This window comes from Leuciscus leuciscus (genome assembly GCF_965113295.1).
Source record: "Leuciscus leuciscus genome assembly, chromosome: 19".
Taxonomy (NCBI): Eukaryota; Metazoa; Chordata; class Actinopteri; order Cypriniformes; family Leuciscidae; genus Leuciscus; species Leuciscus leuciscus.
In genome coordinates, this window is record NC_138743.1 from 12,261,449 (window position 1) to 12,277,561 (window position 16,113).

General features: G+C 38.2%; 1 protein-coding gene across 2 annotated transcripts in view; it reads left to right on the forward strand.

Moving 5' to 3' along the window:
- adgrf8 (adhesion G protein-coupled receptor F8) overlaps positions 1 to 16,113 on the forward strand; it is a 66,898-nt gene that overhangs the window by 5,294 nt on the left and 45,491 nt on the right. For both annotated transcript variants that reach the window (XM_082148147.1, XM_082148148.1), the window contains exons 10-15: positions 197 to 349; positions 460 to 615; positions 796 to 942; positions 1,044 to 1,202; positions 1,363 to 1,509; positions 1,799 to 1,945. In XM_082148147.1, coding sequence (XP_082004273.1) covers positions 197 to 349; positions 460 to 615; positions 796 to 942; positions 1,044 to 1,202; positions 1,363 to 1,509; positions 1,799 to 1,945 — 909 coding nt within the window. The remainder of the gene's footprint in view (positions 1 to 196; positions 350 to 459; positions 616 to 795; positions 943 to 1,043; positions 1,203 to 1,362; positions 1,510 to 1,798; positions 1,946 to 16,113) is intronic.

Here is a 16,113-nt window from a genome sequence, read left to right on the forward strand (position 1 = left end):
TCGTTTCTGTTTTCAGCCATGATAAAAGCTGCTTAAATACATAAGTTGTTAAAAAAAAAAGAACTGTTACATGAAATCCTATTGGCCTGAAAAAAATCATTGTCTGTTAATAATTTTCTTTTGTGAACTTTGATTATTGTATTTGTATTTAAAAGGCATTGTCATGATTTCTTTTTTTAAATCTTTTTTTCTACAGTGACTCTACCTTTGACTGAATATCTGATTGAAATTCAGATCAATAGTGTGGATAGTAGCGTCACTGATCAGCTGAGGACCCTTCTGATGTCTTTTAATTTGCCCTACATAATCAGTGACAGCACTAACATTACAGAAATCAACATAACTACTGGTACAAGCTCTGTCTCTGCTTTGTAATCTTAAATAGCTAAGAATAAACTCTATACATCATGAATACTGACATCAATTATTTAATGTTTGGACTCTTCTTGTGCTTTTCAGTGTGTTCATTGAACCAAACTCAGTATCAGTGTAAATGTGAGGGTCTGTTTGTTTGGCCAAATGACACGTGTCACTCATACGAGGCCTGTGATGTCATCACTGGTGGATCATGTACATGTATCAATGCCCTTCCAGTGGATGGACAGTTCTGTCAAGGTGAGACACTATCTATTATTGTATGGAGTTTTGTCATAAAGATATTAACAACATATTGATGTTCTTTTAAATTATAAAGCTTTGGCTGCATAGAAGGTCATTAAAAAAACTGGCTTTTTTATTTTAAGAATTTAATTAATTGTACTAATTGTTCGGCTCAACCTGCTTCTGTTTTTGCAGTACTGCCCTCTAAGTACATGGTTGACATTGATGTGAGATTCTTTGACTTGTTCCTGGTGAACTACTTACGAAATCTCGTCAGAAATATCAGCCTGCCTTTGACTCTGAGCAACAGCATAAATATCACAGATATCGACATGACTACTGGTGAGAGCTGAATGTTTGATCATGTCACATACTAAGATGAGTTCAGTATTAGGACAAATTGACAGTTTGAACACAGATTAATAAATCCTATTCTATTACAGTGTGTGGGTTAAATGGAACACAATATGAGTGCAAGTGTGAGGAGCGTCATGTTTGGCCCAATGACACCTGCAGGGCCTATCATGAGTGTGATGAGATTGTGGGAGGCACTTGTGGATGTATTCAAGCTCTCCCTTCAGAGGGTCCGCTTTGCCAGAGAGGTAAGAAATCCCAATAGATCACAAATGTGCTGATTGTAATTGTAATAACATGACCAGTATGGTTTTACTTAGTGACACTTGACACATTTTGGTGTTTTAGAAATCTTAACATTATTGCAATTGCTTCTCACTCTTTTTATTTTTTTTATTTTTTTTTCAGACATCAATGAATGTGAAGATGCAGTGTCAGTTTGTGGTCAATACTCAGATTGTATTAACATCATTGGGAGTCACATGTGTTCATGCTGGAGTGGATTTAATACCTCCAATAAAGACAGTCCTGTGAGCCGCAACAACTCATGTCAGGGTGAGTATTATCAGCTGATTTTGTTTTCTGTTTTTGTCTCATAAAATTGAGAGTACAGAGCTGCTATTTCTTTACAGTTTGTGTAAATACTAGTGTGAGTTTTAGCTGTCCCTGTTTGAGGTGTAACATCACCAAACAATTTTTTTTTTTTTTTTTTTTTTTTTTACCATCTTGGAATTATAATATCAATACTTTTGTTTAAATACCAGAAGTCTTTCATGTCTTTAGACTTTTTACCTAATTTAATACTGTAAATGTAATAGTTTTTTTGTTTTGTTTTTCTCCATAGACATAGATGAATGTCTTGTCAGTCCATCTGTATGTGGTCCAGACTCCAACTGCACAAATGAAAGAGGAAGTTACAATTGCTCATGTTTGGATGGATTCACTGTAACAAACTCAAGTCTCACCATCACCATCAGTAACCCGTGTAGAGGTAAATCCTATAATCACATTTATATACAGTCTAATATTTGGAAAATAACCTAGTGTAGTTTTTTATCATTTTCATTTTTTGCAATAAAATCATATTTAACACTGTTTGTTGTTTAATTAACAATTGGAAGCAATTAGGTGTTGTTTACTGTTGCATACTAAATTTTATTCGTCCTCTATTTATAGTTATCAAAACATAAGAAAACATAGATTTGAATTAAAGTGACATTCATATTTCAGTGTTCCTATAACAACAATACCTTTTTTCATATTGTCTTGTAATATAGATGTTAATGAATGTCTAAAGTCATCAGAGTTCTGTGGTCTAAACTCTCGTTGCAACAACTCAATTGGGAGTTACAACTGTTCCTGCTTGAGTGGGTTTACTGTAACAAATATGAATCAACCAATCAGCATCAGTAACCCATGCAATGGTGAGCATGTAGAAAATATACTTCATGATGTATTTGATTTATATTGTAAGTAAATTTGACAGAAATATCAATTAAATATTTTATATGGTTTGGTGTGTGTTTCTGTCGTTTCTGTTTTCAGCCACGATAAAAAGCTGCTTAAATACATAATCAAGTTGTTTTAAAAACAAAACTGTAATATGAAATCCCATTGGCCTGAAAAAAATCATTGTCTGTTAATAATTTTCTTTTGTGAACTTTGATTATTGTATTTGTAGGTAAAAGGCATTGTCATGATTTCTTTTTTAAAATCTTTTTTTCTACAGTGACTCTACCTTTGACTGAATATCTGATTGAAATTCAGATAAATAGTGTGGATAGTAGCGTCACTGATCAGCTGAGGACCCTTCTGATGTCTTTTAATTTGCCCTACATAATCAGTGACAGCACTAACATTACAGAAATCAACATAACTACTGGTAAGAGCTCTGTCTCTGCTTTGTAATCTTAGCTAAGAATAAACTCTATACATCATGAATACTGACATCAATTATTTCATGTTTGGACGACTCTTGTGCTTTCCAGTGTGTTCATTGAATCAAACGCAGTATCAGTGTAAATGTGAGGGTCTGTTTGTTTGGCCAAATGACACGTGTCACTCATACGAGGCCTGTGATGTCATCACTGATGGATCATGTACATGTATCAATGCCCTTCCAGTGGATGGACAGTTCTGTCAAGGTGAGACAATATCTATTATTGTATGGAGTTTTGTCATAAAGATATTAACAACACATTGATGTTCTTTTAAATTATAAAGCTTAGGCTGCATCGAAGGTCATTCAAAAAACTGACTTTATTTTTTTTAAAGAATTTAATTAATTGTACTAATTGTTCGGCTCAACCTGCTTCTGTTTTTGCAGTACTGCCCTCTAAGTACATGGTTGACATTGATGTGAGATTCTTTGACTTGTTCCTGGTGAACTACTTACGAAATCTCGTCAGAAATATTAGCCTGCCTTTGACTCTGAGCAACAGCATAAATATCACAGATATCGACATGACTACTGGTGAGAGCTGAATGTTTGATCATGTCACATACTAAGATGAGTTCAGTATTAGGACAAATTGACATTTTGAACACAAATTAATAAATCCTATTCTATTACAGTGTGTGGGTTAAATGGAACACAATATGAGTGCAAGTGTGAGGAGCGTCATGTTTGGCCCAATGACACCTGCAGGGCCTATCATGAGTGTGATGAGATTGTGGGAGGCACTTGTGGATGTATTCAAGCTCTCCCTTCAGAGGGTCCGCTTTGCCAGAGAGGTGATTCATTGGATTTGCATTATCACGGATTTGTGATGTTGTAGTTATTATAATAGTCTCAAATATTCAGTCCCGAAATCTAAGCTGTTGTTCCGAAACCCGAATCCGGCCCTAATTGTCCCGAAAATTTTACTAAAGCAAAATCTTGAGTAGTTATTTTCTGATAAAACATTAAAAACTGTCCGTGGAGGTTGAGTTGTCCTGTAGCCAGCCCCCGCCGGCTGCTCATTGGCTGCAGCATCTTTATTGTTACTTTTTTTAAAGTTCTACAAAGTAGAGCGAATTTAGATATTCATTGATAAGCGAGCACAAGTTGCTGCAGCCGCGAAGACAGTAATGTGCAGGCAGCCAGTCGTAAAGGAGTGATTGATTGGTCACGGCACTGTGTGCAAAAAAATACTGTCTGATGTCGGGTTACACAAAGCAAATTATCTACACAATTATTTAGTTTTCTTATTTAATGACCGACAATTTAGTTGTAATAATAATTTTAGCATACTAAGGCTTATTAGCGGTATAGGCTATAGGCTGAAAGGTCTGATTTACGCACTGTTACAACAGCTAAATTATTATTATTAGTATTATTTTTTAATTTTTACAATGACATTGAGTCCCGAATTTCAGCCGATCTCATCTGGTCACCCTACATTTGACATATACAACTATTTTTCTGAAATGCGTTTCTTTTCCAGATATAGATGAATGTCAGTTCAGTCCATCTGTATGTGGTCCAAATTCCACCTGCACAAATGAAATAGGAAGTTACAATTGCTCATGTATGGATGGATTCACTGTAACAAACTCAGATCATCCCATCAGCATCAATAACACATGTAGAGGTATTCTATAATCAGATATTTGTATAACATTGAGAGTTTTGCTCATGATTGTTATTGTTAATTTAGGATAGGTAAGGATATATATATATATATATATTTTTTTTTTTATATTACATTGACCCTCACATTTTTACGTAAACCATTATCATATCTTCCTTTAATATAGATGTGAATGAATGTCTAAAGTCATCCGAGTTTTGTGGTCCAAACTCTCGTTGCACCAACTCAATTGGGAGTTACAACTGTTCCTGCTTGAGTGGGTTTACTGTAACAAATATGAATAAACCAGTCAGCATCAGTAACCCATGCAATGGTGAGCATGTAGAATATTTATAACACGTAACTGACAGCTGAATGTCTAAACAGTCAGTTTCTATTTGTTCTACATGATTCAAAGCTTGCATGCTTGATGGATAATATCAGACTGGTACTTTTAATTGTGTTAACTGCCATGCTTTTATCATTTGTTTTATTTCTGATAATGAATGTCTCAACTCCTTGTCAGTGTGTGGCCCAAATGCTGATTTTTACAACTACGGAAACTATTCATGCTCTTGTTGGGAAGGATATAACATTACAAAGATGAATTCAACTTTTTCTGTTTGTTCTTCCAGCACCACTTTCTGAATCTGAGTATGAGATTGAAATTGATGTAAGTGTCTTTGATTTGTTGCTGGTGAACAACTTACGGATTCTCGCCAGAATTATCAACCTGCCTTTCACTCTAAGCAACAGCATCCATATCACAGATATCGACATGACTACTGGTGAGAGCAGAATGTTTCATTCATGTCAGGTGAAAATAAAACATTTGATGAAGAAATACTATTAGACTTAATTAAGCAGCTATATATAAAATAGCCTAGCTAAATTGCACCATCTTGAGACTCAACGTGGCTTCTGAATTTAATAAAAATTGTCTGGGAGAACTTCAGTTTTCTTTTAATATGAAGCACAAACCTTCTGATGAATTGCTGGAATCTCAGGAGTCCCCAGTTAAAGGAATAAAACACATATATCGCTTAGAAGAACAACAAACTGGCAAGATAAACAAATCGCTTAATAAGAATGTAAAATAGAGAAAGACATGTACCATTGTTGCTAAACATGTTAGCTAAGTAGAGACTTATATGAAATTCTAATAATAATAATGTATCAGTTAATAGTGTAGTATTGGTGTGGTTTTCTACGTTGTAATGTAATATTTTATTAGTGGAAGATTTAAGACAAAATCCAAGTTGGATAATAAAGTATGTTAATCTCAAATCAACATTCCATGATCAGATATTTGGAAATTTAGAATGCAAATTTCTAGTATGGAGTAATGTACTGTTAGCCTGTCATTATTAGTCCCCTTCAGGGTCATATAAGGTCCTGATCAACCTGATTCTTTTTTTAATAATAAGACAAATATTAAGTTTAACCGTAATTTATAAACTGTTCTGTCATACCATGCCATTGTGTTACAGTGTGTGGGTTAAATGGAACACAATATGAGTGCAAGTGTGAGGAGCGTCATGTTTGGCCCAATGACACCTGCAGGGCCTATCATGAGTGTGATGAGATTGTGGGAGGCACTTGTGGATGTATTCAAGCTCTCCCTTCAGAGGGTCCGCTTTGCCAGAGAGGTGATTCGTCGAATTTGCATTATCACGGATTTGTGATGTTGTAGTTGTTATAATAGTCTCACATATTCAGGGTTTTTTTTCTAAATATTCTATGAAAGTTTAAAATATTAAACTATTTTTCTGAAATGTGTTTCTTTTCCAGATATAAATGAATGTCAGTTCAGTCCATCTGTATGTGGTCCAAATTCCACCTGCACAAATGAAATAGGAAGTTACAATTGCTCATGTATGGATGGATTGACTGTAACAAACTCAGATCATCCCATCAGCATCAATAACACATGTAGAGGTATATTCTATAATCAGATATTTGTATAACATTGAGAGTTTTGCTCATGATTGTTATTGTTAATTTAGGCACACAAAGTGTAAGGATATATATATATATATATATATATATATATATTTAAATTACATTGACCCTCACATTTTGTACGCAAACCATTATCATATCTTCCTGTAATATAGATGTGAATGAATGTCTAAAGACATCAGAGTTTTGTGGTCCAAACTCTCGTTGCACCAACTCAATTGGGAGTTACAACTGTTCCTGCTTGAGTGGGTTTACTGTAACAAATATGAATAAACCAGTCAGCATCAGTAACCCATGCAATGGTGAGCATTTAGAAAATGTATAACATGTAACTGACAGCTGGATGTCTAAACAGTTAGTTTCTATTTGTTCTACATGATTCAAAGCTTGCATGCTTGATGGATAATATCAGACTGGTACTTTTAATTGTGTTAACTGCCATGCTTTTATCATTTGTTTTATTTCTGATAATGAATGTCTCAACTCCTTGTCAGTGTGTGGCCCAAATGCTGATTTTTACAACTACGGAAACTATTCATGCTCTTGTTGGGAAGGATATAACATTACAAAGATGAATTCAACTTTTTCTGTTTGTTCTTCCAGCACCACTTTCTGAATCTGAGTATGAGATTGAAATTGATGTAAGTGTCTTTGATTTGTTGCTGGTGAACAACTTACGGATTCTCGCCAGAATTATCAACCTGCCTTTCATTCTAAGCAACAGCATCCATATCACAGATATCGACATGACTACTGGTGAGAGCAGAATGTTTCATTCATGTCAGGTGAAAATAAAACATTTGATGAAGAAATACTATTAGACTTAATTAAGCAGCTATATATAAAATAGCCTAGCTAAATTGCACCATCTTGAGACTCAACGTGGCTTCTGAATTTAATAAAAATTGTCTGGGAGAACTTCAGTTTTCTTTTAATATGAAGCACAAACCTTCTGATGAATTGCTGGAATCTCAGGAGTCCCCAGTTAAAGGAATAAAACACATATATCGCTTAGAAGAACAACAAACTGGCAAGATAAACAAATCGCTTAATAAGAATGTAAAATAGAGAAAGACATGTACCATTGTTGCTAAACATGTTAGCTAAGTAGAGACTTATATGAAATTCTAATAATAATAATGTATCAGTTAATAGTGTAGTATTGGTGTGGTTTTCTACGTTGTAATGTAATATTTTATTAGTGGAAGATTTAAGACAAAATCCAAGTTGGATAATAAAGTATGTTAATCTCAAATCAACATTCCATGATCAGATATTTGGAAATTTAGAATGCAAATTTCTAGTATGGAATAATGTACTGTTAGCCTGTCATTATTAGTCCCCTTCAGGGTCATATAAGGTCCTGATCAACCTGATTCTTTTTTTAATAATAAGACAAATATTAAGTTTAACCGTAATTAAGTTGGCTTGAGAAAGCCAACATATTGAAATCCTATTTAAACTTATTATTATTATTAAGTTGGCTTGAGAGAGCCAACATATTGAAATCCTATTTAAACTTATTATTATTATTAATATTATTAAGTTGGCTTGAGAAAGCCAACATATTGAAATCCTATTTAAACTTATTATTATGTTGGCTTGAGAAAGCCAACATATTGAAATCCTATTTAAACTTATTAAGTTGGCTTGAGAAAGCCAACATATTGAAATCCTATTTAAACTTATTATTAGTGGTGCTTTTTCAAAGCACCACTAGTGTTATTGTCACTCATACTTATTATTCTTATTATTATTCTGCCAAAAGTTTGGCGCGTAATGCGCCCCGCACCGTTTGTCACAGACCCCTGAGTGAGGTGTCAAATCGAGCGGCTCATTGAGGAGAGGTGTGCTATATCTTTTCTAAGCGATCGGGTGTACGATGTTCGCACAGCGGACGAAAAAGCGGCCAAAAAAGTCCCATTGACTTAACATGGGGAGTTCTAAAAACATTTGAATCCCAACTGCCGTTTTCACACACACCACTCCAAAGGGCCTGACACCCCTGCGTTTCTCTCCCTCTCTCTCTCCCTCAGAGGATTTATATTATCAAGCAGCCAATAAGTAATGGCCTAAAATCTTCATAGCCACACCCTAGCAACCAGTTACAGCACCCTAGCAACCACTCTGAGCTCCCTAGCAACCACCCTAAACCAATAAATAATATAAAAACTTTTTTTTTACATTTTTTAAAGCAATATCACACTCGTAGCCTTGCGATATTGCTCCATGCTTGTGCCTATTCGGCCATAGGCACGAGGCCGCAGGCCGAGTGCCGTACTGAAGGAACTCGTTATTAAAGATTTTAAGAACTCTATAAAAACTCCATAGTAACCATATTTGACAACTACCAACCACCTAGTAACACCATAGCAACTACCAAAAATACCTTAGCAACCACCCTGAACACCCTAGCAACGTCTAGAAATGCTCTAGTAACCACCAAAAAACTCTAGCAACCACCCAGAACACCCTAGCAACTGCCTAGCAACCACCCAGAACACCTAGCAACTGCCTAGTAACCACCCAGAACACCCTAGCAACTGCCTAGCAATGCCCTAGCATCCACCCAGAATGCCATAGCAACTGCCTAGCAACACCATAGCAACCACCTAGCAATGCCCTAGCAACCACCAAGAATACCCTAGCAACTGCCTAGCAACCACCAAGAATACCCTAGCAACTGCCTAGCAACCACCCAGAACACCTTAGCAACTGCCTAGCAACACCATAGCAACCACCCAGAAAACCCTAGCAACCACCACCTGGCAACAGCATCTTGCTAAAAACATGCTAGCAACATACTAATCATGCTAGCAACAAGCTAGCAACATGCTAATAATGCTAGCATTATGCTACCAACATGCTAATCAAGCTAGCATCATGCTAGCAACATGCTAGTCAAGCTATCATAATGCTAGCAAAATGCTAATCAAGCTAGCATCATGCTAGCAACATGCTAATCAAGCTAGCATTATGCTAGCAACATGCTAATCATGTTAGCGTCTAGCTAAAAACATGCTAGCAACATGCTAATCATGGTAGCATCAAGCTACCAACATGCTAATCAAGCTAGCATCATGCTAGCAACATGCTAATCAAGCTAGCATCATGCTAGGAACATGCTAATCAAGCTAGCATTATGCTAGAAACATGCTAATCATGTTAGTGTCTAGCTAAAAACATGCTAATCATGCTAGCATCAAGCTACCAACATGCTAATCAAGCTAGCATCATGCTAACATAATGCTAATCAAGCTAGCATCATGCTAACATAATGCTAATCAAGCTAGCATTATGCTACCAATATGCTAATTAAGCTAGCATCATGCTAGCAAAATGCTATTCAAGCTAGCATTATGCTAACAACATGTTAATCAAGCTAGCATAATGCTAGCAACATGCTAATCATGTTAGCATCTGGCTAAAAACATGCTAGCAAAATGCTAATCATGCTAACATCTTGTTAAAAGCATGCTAGCAACATGCTAATCATGCTAGCATCATGCTACCAACATGCTAATCATGTTAACAACATGCTAATCATGCTAGCATCATTTTAACAACATGTTAATCATAGTAAATCCTGCTGGATTGTGGTAAATCGTAGTAAATCATCTTAGAAACATGGTAAATCGTGGTAAATAATGTTAAACCGTGGTATATCATGGTATCACAACATGTTAATTGTGTTAGCATCTGCCCAGTGGCGAGTTTTGCCACTGCAAGCACCACTTCACATTTTCTTCAGGAAATGTACATTCTAGTTCTTATTATTATTCTGCCAAAAGTTTGGCGCGTAATGCGCCCCGCACCGTTTGTCACAGACCCCTGAGTGAGGTGTCAAATCGAGCGGCTCATTGAGGAGAGGTGTGCTATATCTTTTCTAAGCGATCGGGTGTACGATGTTCGCACAGCGGACGAAAAAGCGGCCAAAAAAGTCCCATTGACTTAACATGGGGAGTTCTAAAAACATTTGAATCCCAACTGCCGTTTTCACACACACCACTCCAAAGGGCCTGACACCCCTGCGTTTCTCTCCCTCTCTCTCTCCCTCAGAGGATTTATATTATCAAGCAGCCAATAAGTAATGGCCTAAAATCTTCATAGCCACACCCTAGCAACCAGTTACAGCACCCTAGCAACCACTCTGAGCTCCCTAGCAACCACCCTAAACCAATAAATAATATAAAAACTTTTTTTTTACATTTTTTAAAGCAATATCACACTCGTAGCCTTGCGATATTGCTCCATGCTTGTGCCTATTCGGCCATAGGCACGAGGCCGCAGGCCGAGTGCCGTACTGAAGGAACTCGTTATTAAAGATTTTAAGAACTCTATAAAAACTCCATAGTAACCATATTTGACAACTACCAACCACCTAGTAACACCATAGCAACTACCAAAAATACCTTAGCAACCACCCTGAACACCCTAGCAACGTCTAGAAATGCTCTAGTAACCACCAAAAAACTCTAGCAACCACCCAGAACACCCTAGCAACTGCCTAGCAACCACCCAGAACACCTAGCAACTGCCTAGTAACCACCCAGAACACCCTAGCAACTGCCTAGCAATGCCCTAGCATCCACCCAGAATGCCATAGCAACTGCCTAGCAACACCATAGCAACCACCTAGCAATGCCCTAGCAACCACCAAGAATACCCTAGCAACTGCCTAGCAACCACCAAGAATACCCTAGCAACTGCCTAGCAACCACCCAGAACACCTTAGCAACTGCCTAGCAACACCATAGCAACCACCCAGAAAACCCTAGCAACCACCACCTGGCAACAGCATCTTGCTAAAAACATGCTAGCAACATACTAATCATGCTAGCAACAAGCTAGCAACATGCTAATAATGCTAGCATTATGCTACCAACATGCTAATCAAGCTAGCATCATGCTAGCAACATGCTAGTCAAGCTATCATAATGCTAGCAAAATGCTAATCAAGCTAGCATCATGCTAGCAACATGCTAATCAAGCTAGCATTATGCTAGCAACATGCTAATCATGTTAGCGTCTAGCTAAAAACATGCTAGCAACATGCTAATCATGGTAGCATCAAGCTACCAACATGCTAATCAAGCTAGCATCATGCTAGCAACATGCTAATCAAGCTAGCATCATGCTAGGAACATGCTAATCAAGCTAGCATTATGCTAGAAACATGCTAATCATGTTAGTGTCTAGCTAAAAACATGCTAATCATGCTAGCATCAAGCTACCAACATGCTAATCAAGCTAGCATCATGCTAACATAATGCTAATCAAGCTAGCATCATGCTAACATAATGCTAATCAAGCTAGCATTATGCTACCAATATGCTAATTAAGCTAGCATCATGCTAGCAAAATGCTATTCAAGCTAGCATTATGCTAACAACATGTTAATCAAGCTAGCATAATGCTAGCAACATGCTAATCATGTTAGCATCTGGCTAAAAACATGCTAGCAAAATGCTAATCATGCTAACATCTTGTTAAAAGCATGCTAGCAACATGCTAATCATGCTAGCATCATGCTACCAACATGCTAATCATGTTAACAACATGCTAATCATGCTAGCATCATTTTAACAACATGTTAATCATAGTAAATCCTGCTGGATTGTGGTAAATCGTAGTAAATCATCTTAGAAACATGGTAAATCGTGGTAAATAATGTTAAACCGTGGTATATCATGGTATCACAACATGTTAATTGTGTTAGCATCTGCCCAGTGGCGAGTTTTGCCACTGCAAGCACCACTTCACATTTTCTTCAGGAAATGTACATTCTAGTTATTATTATTATTATTCTGCCAAAAGTTTGGCGCGTAATGCGCCCCGCACCGTTTGTCACAGACCCCTGAGTGAGGTGTCAAATCGAGCGGCTCATTGAGGAGAGGTGTGCTATATCTTTTCTAAGCGATCGGGTGTACGATGTTCGCACAGCGGACGAAAAAGCGGCCAAAAAAGTCCCATTGACTTTACATGGGGAGTTCTAAAAACATTTGAATCCCAACTGCCGTTTTCACACACACCACTCCAAAGGGCCTGACACCCCTGCGTTTCTCTCCCTCTCTCTCTCCCTCAGAGGATTTATATTATCAAGCAGCCAATAAGTAATGGCCTAAAATCTTCATAGCCACACCCTAGCAACCAGTTACAGCACCCTAGCAACCACTCTGAGCTCCCTAGCAACCACCCTAAACCAATAAATAATATAAAAACATTTTTTTTACATTTTTTAAAGCAATATCACACTCGTAGCCTTGCGATATTGCTCCATGCTTGTGCCTATTCGGCCATAGGCACGAGGCCGCAGGCCGAGTGCCGTACTGAAGGAACTCGTTATTAAAGATTTTAAGAACTCTATAAAAACTCACTAGTAACCATCTTTGACAACTACCAACCACCTAGTAACACCATAGCAACTACCAAAAATACCTTAGCAACCACCCTGAACACCCTAGCAACGTCTAGAAATGCTCTAGTAACCACCAAAAAACTCTAGCAACCAACCAGAACACCCTAGCAACTGCCTAGCAACCACCCAGAACACCTAGCAACTGCCTAGTAACCACCCAAAACGCCTAGCAACCACCCAGAATACCCTAGCAACTGCCTAGCAACAGCCTAGCAATGCCCTAGAAACCACCAAGAATACCCTAGCAACTGCCTAGCAACCACCCAGAACACCTTAGCAACTGCCTAGCAACACCATAGCAACCACCCAGAAAACCCTAGCAACCACCACCTGGCAACAGCATCTTGCTAAAAACATGCTAGCAACATACTAATCATGTTAGCATCATGCTAGCAACATGCTAATCAAGCTAGCATTATGTTACCAACATGCTAATCATGTTAGCGTCTAGCTAAAAACATGCTAGCAACATGCTAATCATGCTAGCATCAAGCTACCAACATGCTAATCAAGCTAGCATCATGCTAACATAATGTTAATCAAGCTAGCATAATGCTAGCAACATGCTAATCAAGCTAGCATAATGCTAGCAACATGCTAATCAAGCTAGCATCATGCTAGCAACATGCTAATCAAGCTAACATCAAGCTAAAAACATGCTAGCAACATGCTAATCATGCTAAATTCAAGCTACCAACATGCTAATCAAGCTAGCATTATGCTAACATAATGCTAATCAAGCTAGCATCATGCTAGCAACATGCTAATCATGCTAACATCAAGCTAAAAACATGCTAGCAACATGCTAATCATGCTAACATCAAGCTACCAACATGCTAATCAAGCTAGCATTATGCTAACATAATGCTAATCAAGCTAGCATCATGCTAACAACATGCTAATCATGCTAACATCAAGCTAAAAACATGCTAGCAACATGCTAATCATGCTAACATCAAGCTACCAACATGCTAATCAAGCTAGCATAATGCTAGCAACATGCTAATCAAGCTAGCATCATGCTAGCAACATTCTAATCAAGCTAGCATTATGTTAGAAACATGCTAATCATGTTAGCGTCTAGCTAAAAACATGCTAATCATGCTAGCATCAAGCTACCAACATGCTAATCAAGCTAGCATCATGCTATCAACATGCTAATCAAGCTAGCATAATGCTAGCAACATTCTAATCATAGTAAATCATGCTGGAATGTGGTAAATCGGTATATCATGGTATCACAACATGTTAATTGTGTTAGCATCTGCCCAGTGGCGAGTTTTGCCACTGCAAGCACCACTTCACATTTTCTTCAGGAAATGTACATTCTAGTGTTGTGATTACTATTCACCTAGACAAAACTTTGGCGCGTAACTCGCCCCACACCGTTTGTCACAGACCCCTGAATGAGGTGTGAAATCGACCGGTTTATTGAGGAGAGGTGTGCTATGACTTTTATAAGCGATCGGGTGTAAGATGTTCGTCTGGCGGGTGAAAAATTAGCCGAAAAATGTCCCATAGACTTAACATAGGCACAAAATTTGAAAAATCATTTCTTTGGCTCAGAAGGTCATAGAGGCATGGGGTTGGGCTCTTTTGATTCGTCCTATCAAGCAGCCAATAAGTAGTGACATAACAACTTCATTACCACGCCCTAGAAACCAGTTACAGGCCCCTAGCAACCATTGAACAACCTTTACAAGCCATATCACAGTAACAAAACATTGTAAAAACACAGAGTTGGACATTTTTTGACCCAGACCTGCAAATATTCTTTAAATATTACCCCATAAACTGTATAAACAAACCTTAGCAACCATTGGAGTACCCTAGCAACCGTACAAACACATGAATAAGCTATATCTCAGCACCAGAACATCGTATAGACATGGGGGTGTGCTTGTTTGTTTCGGTTGGGAAACCAGTCTGTAAATATCATCATGGTAACTGTGGAACCACACCTTAGCAACCGTTTAAAGCTACCTAGCAACCATATTGCAACATATAGAAGCCATATTTCAGCTCCACAACATCGTACAGACATGTTTGTTGGTTCGTATGCAATCATGTACCACACTCTAGCAACCGGGTGGCGAGTTTTGCCACTGCAAGCACCACTTCACATTTTCTTCAGGAAATGTACATTCTAGTTAGTGGTGCTTTTCAAAGCAACACTATTGTTATTCTCCATACTTATTATTCTTATTATTATTATTCTTCCACACAAAAGTTTGGCGCGTAACTCGTCCCGCACCGTTTGTCACAGACCCATGAATGAGGTGTCAAATCGACCAGCGTATTGAGGAGAGGTGTGCTATGACTTTTATAAGCGATCGGGGGTACGGTGATCGCCCCAGGGGCGAAAAAGCGGTCGAAAAATCCCATAGACTTAACATTGCGACGAACTTTGATGACTCGTAGCTCTGAGTGAGGATTTCGCAGAAACGTGTGATTTGCCACATTTGAAGAGGCTGACAGGCTCTGTAAGAACATACCTCACAATGGGGTAAAAGTTGCACCCCTGGGGGGCAGGAGCTGCCCAAAGTTTCCCATTGACTTACTATGGTGTAGGACGGCCCATGAAATGGGCCGTCCTACACCATAGCATGTGTTTTTCCTACTATGGTAAATTACATAAGGTTTTTGTATTGAACGTAGCTCTGGATCACAGTGTCATAGAGACAAGGGGGCGGGCTCATTTTACTCAGACGACCAATCAGTCTCTCAGGATCATTGTGAAGCTATCAAGCCATGCCCTAGCAACCATTTAGAGCACCTTAGCAACAAGTTCCATAGACTTCCATTGAAAGAGATCAAAGGGATATCTCCGGACTGAATTGTCATAGAAACATGAGGGTGGTCTCATTTGACTCGGGGCAGCAAACAGCCAATCATGAATCACCTCAACACTTCCTAGCCCATCCCTAGCAACCATTGTCGAGCACCTTAGCAACCAAAATCCAAAGAGGGATATCTTCCATTCTGAATGTCACAGAGGCATGGGAGTTGGTTTATATCATTCATACTGACAAGCAGCCTTTGGAGTTTCATGACTGCCAGCTGCCAAGCCACTCCCTAGCAACCAAATAAAGTACCCTAGCAACCAAAATCCAGAGAGGGATATCTTCCATTCTGTATGTCACAGAGGCATGGGAGTTGGTTTATATCATTCATACTGACAAGCAGCCTTTGGAGTTTCATGATTGGCAGCTGCCACGCCACTCCCTA